General features: G+C 27.5%; 1 protein-coding gene across 1 annotated transcript; it reads left to right on the forward strand.

Moving 5' to 3' along the window:
* The first annotated feature begins 5,333 nt into the window (after window positions 1-5,333).
* On the forward strand, window positions 5,334-6,626 carry LOC144998750 (ethylene-responsive transcription factor ERF043-like). Its single transcript, XM_078958484.1, has one exon. The coding sequence runs from the start codon at window positions 5,665-5,667 to the stop codon at window positions 6,481-6,483; it is 819 nt and encodes a 272-aa protein (XP_078814610.1). The 5' UTR covers window positions 5,334-5,664; the 3' UTR covers window positions 6,484-6,626.
* The last annotated feature ends 1,170 nt before the right edge of the window (window positions 6,627-7,796 follow it).

The following is a 7,796-nucleotide window of genomic DNA, read 5'->3' on the forward strand; positions in this document are numbered from 1 at the left end:
TGCTACGAATGTGGCAAAACAGGGCACTTCAGGAGAGATTTTCCATTGGTCAGAAACCCTGGTGAAGAGGGAAGAATGCTAATGATCACTGCAGGAGAGTCTACCCCGGAACTACCTGAGAACAACAGTATGTCTCCTAAATAAAAATTTCTTTAAAGATTTAATTTTTATTAATATTAAACTTGGGAAAATTTTAAAAAGTAGTTATAAATAACTCACTCGTCCGAACAAGTCACATCATTCATAAGAGAACTAAAGATTTGCACAGGTGAGCTATGATGGTTTACTACGTACGTCAGGGTTATGCATAGCTAAGATTTTGCCGACTTAGAGTGAGTGATTTCGTCTTACTTCCTGTTCCTTGTCTGGTTGTGGATTTAGTGCAGAGTCACTCAATCAACTGTCTTATTTATCTTAATTATACGTAACTTGTATATGCCAAACAATCATAGTGGTATTGAGAAGGTTAAGAATATAAATTATTGTCACTAGTTACCAAAGCACTTTCACTGCTAGTACTATCTTTTTGCGGTACGTTTTGCGACAGTGCTAATACCGAGAAAACACTGGAAAGTATACACAGAATGCACTATCGCTCTAACAAAAGTTTCTTTCAAATCGACCTAACATTTGTCTCTATAAGGAGTTTCAACGTTGTTCTGGATTGGCGTGGTCCTCACCATAACAATTTCATGTGCTCTGAAAACTTTTTGCCGTAACCGACTGACTAATGAAATCCTCATCACTCGTAACGAAAAACCCGACATAGGCTTCAGGACCGTCTCTTGTATTCTAAACTCCGAAGTACCCAAGAGAAGAGCACTTTACCCTCCAAAAACCTTCCCTAAGTATTCCCAGCAGACCTTTTTCGAAATACCACTCGTGCAGCAATTCCAGTTCGAGCACAGAGGCTTGGGACAGACGCAGTTAACCTATCCATGTTAAGTGTATATGCGAGGGTGGTATATAATTAAGATTCTACGAACTTAGGATGTGTGTTTCTATCCAATGTCCTATTCCTTGTTTGGTTGTGGACTTGGGGGCAGAGTCACCCATCCGACGTCTTATTAATATTAATTATATACAACTTGTATACCCAAGATGATGATAAATGAACCAGGTATGAGTCCTACCAGGAACTTCAGGTCAAAAGCTGCTCAGAACTACGAATGGACATCCCATCATTTGGATAAACAAAGTCAAGCAAGTCAAACCTACACACTTTCTACCGATCAGAATAATAGGCTAGTGAAGATCCGATGGCTTGTCCAGCGAGGATCAGAATTCACTTGAGGACAATAATATCTTATAGAATAGAAGTACTTACCTCTCTTCCTTGTCCATAACTAACCACTCATGATCCCTAATTTTAATGACTTCTTTTTTAAGTTATATATAGTCGCGATGTTAGATATAAAAGAAGGTGCCTCTTAGGACCCATCTAATTTTTTAATTTATCTAAAAGACTTATAGATATTTTTTAAGGACATATCTTAAAAAAATAGAACCTACCTTGTTTATAAAAATCTTTGAATTTGTATACACAAATTTAGTGAACACATGATTTTCTATTCTAGACTCCTTTCTCTCTCTCTCTCTCTCTCTCTCTCTCTCTATATATATATATATATATATATATATATATATATATATATATATATATATATATATATATATATATATATATATATATATGGAAAAGTGAATATATGGTTAAGCGCATATAAACTTAATTACCCAAACACACCATAATACTTCATTTTGTTTGATATATTCATTACAATGTTTTTAAAACTTCAACACCTAACTTGATTTACTTTCAAGATTTTAAAATTTCACTATATCTTTCTCTTTCATTACATCTTTTTTTTTTTCGAACACCTAGTAGGCTTATATATTGTAGTTGAAAATGAAAATTATGTAAGAGAAAAATAAATGTGTGATTTATAAAAAATCATTGAAGTAAATCAAGTTAGAAGTTAAATTACAAGAATATTGTACACTTTACCCATATATATATATATATATATATATATATATATATATATATATATATATATATATATATATATATATATATATATATATAAGAGTAGTTTTTTTGGCATGTATCACAGTTTTAGGCCTTGTAATTAATATCATGTCTCTTGTTAATCTATTGATTCTATATTTCAAAATTTAAATTTATTATTTTAATTACATTAAGTTAATAATATTAGAATAAAAAATAAAATAAAATATATATAAACTGTAATAAAATAAAATTTATACAAGTTATATGATGATATATTTTTACGTATTTATTTCAATCAATGATTATAATTTTATATATAACTAAAAAAGCGTCTCTTAATTAATAAGTTATTTAAAATAATTAATTAATAGTTTAAGTTTTTACTTAGAAAGTTTAATAAAATTTCTAAACGTGGTTTCCACGAATTATAAACTTATATATATATATATATATATATATATATATATATATATATATATATATATATATATATATATATATATATATATATATATATATATATATATATCACTGTTGTAAAAATCCCGACTTGGTCCCGATTAATCTCCGATTAATCCCTAGGCGCTACTCGACCGATTAGAGGGCACCTAGCGATTAATCCTTGCATACATAATGAGTGAAACATTATAAAACGATGAAATTTTAACATTTTGAAGAAATTTTATCTCAATGGAAACTATTTGAGGCATGATTAATGTTGTATTAATCATATTAACCTATTTTGTTATCAAATTAATGGTATTTACAAACTTTGATATGATATTAGTCATATTCTTTTTTCTAAAATTCAACAAATTAGCAATTAATGGTACCCGATTAATCCCTCGATTAATCTCCGCCTAGCCGATTAATCCTTTTACCCCAGTCCACCGACTAGCTAACGTCGAGCGATTTTCGCAACCTTGATATATATATATATATATATATATATATATATATATATATATATATATATATATATATATATATATATATATATATATATATAAGGTTCAGGTTCATTTGAGATCATTCTAATTTTGTGAGACCGTGAGACCAAATCTAAAAATAATTTTAAAATACAAAATAAATGGAAAAATCGAAAAATTCTTTTTTTAAATATTATTTTCGGTACTTCAATTAACTAAAAAAATTTTAAAAAAATAAAAAAAATCCCGTTTTTTTTTAAAATACGTGAAATATTCTAATTGAATATTACACTGACATATTCTAAAAAATAATTTTAAAATACAAAATAAATGTGAAAATCTAAAAATTCTTTTTTTAAATATTATTTTCGGAACTTGAATTAACTAAAAAAAAAATTAATAAAAAAAAAACTCATTTGTTTTGAAAAATACGTGAATTATTGTAATAGAATATTACACTGTACATATTCTAAAAAATAATTTTAAAATGCAAAATAAATGGTAAAATCCAAAATTTCTTTTTTTAAATATTATTTTCGGAACTTAAATTAACTAAAAAAATAAAAAAATGCGTTTTACGGTCTCACAAAATTAGGTCGTCTCACATTAACCTAACTATATATATATATATATATATATATATATATATATATATATATATATATATATATATATATATATATATATATATATATATATATATTAAATGACCAAATGTGAAAATTACAAAGTTGCTCTTTATAAATAGAAAAATGAACAATAAGACTTCAAATATAAAGTGTCACTCTTGGTTTCTTTATTTATAGACGCTAGAAGGTAAACAAAATGGGTTGGACACTTTATTCTGTTTTATAGACTAAAAATAAAAGGTAATTCGAAAAATAAAGTGGAGTTGAAAATACTCTTATTTAATTTATTAACATAGATTTTTATCAGTCATTTATACATATCTACATATATGACATAATATCGTTCTTAATGTCCGTTTTTATTTAAGTAGTTATAAAGTATTTGTATATTTATTTAGTTATTTGGTTACAAATTATTTTCTGTATATTATATTAAGGGTTAATTTAAAAAACCTTTATATTTATATTTTCTAATTAAACTTTAATATTTATTTTTTGTTTGAAAAAGATCGTTTATATATATATATATATATATATATATATATATATATATATATATATATATATATATATATATATATATATATATATATATATATATATATATGGTTGAGTTTATGTGAGAGGCTTAATTTTGTGAGACCGTGAGACGTATTTATTTATTTATTTTTATTATTTTTATTATTTTTATATTTTTTTTAGTTAATTCAAGTTCCAAAAATAATATTTAAAATAAGAATTTTTGGATTTTTCCATTTATTTTGCATTTTAAAATTATTTTTTAGAATATATTAGTGTAATATTCTATTAGAATATTTCACGTATTTTAAAAAAAAATAGAATTTATTTTTATTTATTTTTAATTTTTTTTAGGTAATTCAAGTTCCGAAAATAATATTAAATTTTTTTTTTAGATTTTTCCATTTATTCTGCATTTTAAAATTATTTTTTAGAATATATATCAGTGTAATATTCTATTAGAATATATTTCACTTATTTTAAAAAAAAAACGGATTTTTTTTTGATTTTTTTTAGTTAATTTAAGTTCCGAAAATAATATTTAAATTTTTTTTTTTTTGAATTTTTTCATTTGTTTTGCATTTTAAAATTATTTTTAGATTTGGTTTCACGATGTCACAAAATTAAAATAATCTAAAATAAACCTGAATATATATATATATATATATATATATATATATATATATATATATATATATATATATATATATATATATATATATATATTTGATTTGATTTGATTTGACCATTTTAGTTATTTTTTAGATTAGCCCTTATACTAAATTTTGAAAACCTACGTACTATAACTCCAATAATAAATTGTGTTATTTTCTACTTAATGTAATGATTTATATATTATGACCTCAGATTATTGTCATTATGAAATTGATTATTTCTTTGATGTTTGTATTATCAAAAACATTTTTGATTAAAATATTAATCGATTATGAATTATGATATAGAATTAAAAGTGAAAATTTGTTTTTAACCACTTTAGTAGTCAAAGCAATTATCAAACAATTACTCTCTCTCTCTCTCTCTCTCTCTCTCTCTCTCTCTCTCACGGTAGGTGTTACTTCACTTTCTATCTTTTCAATTCCGTCTTCACATACCCTATATTTGTGTGCTACCGTACCCTTTATTAAATTAGTTTTACCATGCTGTCGGTTTCTGATTGCTACCCTTTCTATCTCTATACATCGATACATTCAGCAGCATTATATAAAATCCCCTCACAACAAACACTTGTAACACTTGCAGCAACATTTAGAATTCATAACTCAAATCTCTCTCTCTCTCTCTCTCTCTCTCTCTCTCTCTCTCTCTCTCTCTCTCTCTCTCTCTCTCTCTCTCTCTCTCTCTCTCTCTCTCTCTCTCTCTCTCTCTCTCTCTCTCTCTCTCTCTCTCTCTCTCTCTCTCATTTACTCATATATTCACATATGTACATACTCCCCCCTACGTACAAATATAGTATCTTTCTGAACCTTGTTTAAAGTCCAGGTTGGGTAATCACTTCCAAGATTTTTTTCTTTTTGTTTTTAAACTGTCATCACCGGCGGAATCCTGACTCACAATGGCGGAGGCCGGACCGGTGACTGAATCAACCACCACCGCATTCTCTGACCCATTTTCCAAAACAACCGAGCTTCATGAACCAAACCCGAAAAGGTTGAAGATGATAGAAGAGAATCCAGGTGATGATGGAAACAGTAGTAGTTGTAACAAAGGGAATAAGAATAGTAAGCATCCTGTTTACAGAGGTGTTCGGATGCGAGCATGGGGAAAATGGGTATCCGAAATCAGAGAACCCAAGAAAAAATCTCGGATTTGGCTCGGAACCTTCTCTAACCCGGAGATGGCGGCACGTGCACACGACGTCGCCGCACTTTCCATTAAGGGTAAATCGGCGATCCTTAATTTCCCTGAACTTGCGGATCTTTTGCCCAGACCCGAATCATGTTCTCCACGTGACATTCAAGCTGCCGCAACTAAAGCTGCCGCCATGGATAACCTCAACACCACCATGTCAACACCGTCCACATCGAGCTCCACGTCGTCATCTTCTTCTTACTCCGCTGCGTCCACGTTGACTTCCTCGGCATCGACGACGTCATTGGTGACGTCGGAGGAGGTGTCGACGGGGACACTGCCGGAGCCGGCTGATGAGCTGAGTGAGATAGTGGAGCTTCCTAGTTTGGGAACGAGTTACGACTCAGCAAAGTCAAGAGATGATTTCGTGTTTGTGGATTCAGTATGGGATTTCTACTCATCGCCACGGTGGCCGGAGGGTGGCGACGGGGATTATGTTAGCGGAGAGCCACCGTGTTCTTTCTGGAGTCTTCCTAATTCCTCCGGGGGCTTTGATTTTGATGCCTTGTTATGGCAACATTAATGAATTCACGAAACAAAAGATGGTTTGTGTGCTCTGTTTCCCGCTTTTTGATTGGGATTATGTTTTTGTTTTTTTCTACCAATTTCTATTGTGTTAATTTCTATATATTTCAGGGCTAAGTTATTGAAAATAGTTTTATTTCATCTCAATTTCTTCATGTTTCTTATAAATTTTCTTTAAAAAACCATAAACTGCCCGTTTGGGTTTGTAAAATATTTTTCAAGATAAAAATATTATGATATTTGTCCCACCTTTATGAGGTAACTAAATTAGTAAGTGCTCATTAATTAATCTTAAACAAAAAACTTTCTATTTTCTAATATTTTATTCTTATTTAAAAGTAGAAAATATACTAAAGTTTAGGATGATTTTTAAATTCATCCAGAAAATATACAACATCATTAGAGTCTTAGAGATATAGTATAAGTGAAATAGATGTTTTATATGATGAATCAATTTTTTAAATGAGAAAATCACCTTGTTTATTATTGTTTATTTTCGTAAAATAAATATTAATATTGATAACTTTTTATATAAAATCTCAAATTCCTTTAATTTTATATCACAGCTGTTGCATTGGTCATTCACATTCTGAATAATTTGCTGATGTATGTTTAATGTTAGAATTAGAATATATAGCGCCTATGTACGACCCATGCATGTGGGCCGAATCTACCCTACAATCTTAATTACTTTAAATCGGGTAAATTGGTCATTTATATTCTATTCGTCAAACAAGTTATGGACATTTAAAATAAAAATATACTGATATTTTTATTTATTTATAAATAATGAAAATTTTACAAGTTATAACATATTTCATTTATCATTTTCGATAAGGTTAAAATTTTAATAATAAAAAACAAATGACAACATATTGGCATTAGTTAAGGAAAACTCCATTTATGTGCTGTTTTGTTCTTTTTAATGTATAAGCCATTTTTTATGCGTATCAGTATTCCGAATATATAAAATCACTATGCTATAATACGTGAAGTATATTGTTGATAAAACAAAATAACATTAAAATTTTAAAAAGCATCTTATCAATTATAGGTTTGTAATAGGTTATTTTTGAAAACAATTAGATGTTTATCTGTAACCGTATAATCGTTAATTAATTTAAACTAATATATAAAATGATTTGAAGATATGAATAACATTTTTTATATCTAAATTAATGATAAAATGATTATATTATAAAATAAAATATAAAATTTAATAGACTGAATATATATATATATATATATATATATATATATATATATATATATATATATATATATATATATATATATATATATATATATAGG

The sequence above is a fragment of the Lactuca saligna genome, chromosome 5 (genome assembly GCF_052625555.1).
Source record: "Lactuca saligna cultivar CGN05327 chromosome 5, ASM5262555v1, whole genome shotgun sequence".
Lineage (NCBI taxonomy): Eukaryota > Viridiplantae > Streptophyta > Magnoliopsida > Asterales > Asteraceae > Lactuca > Lactuca saligna.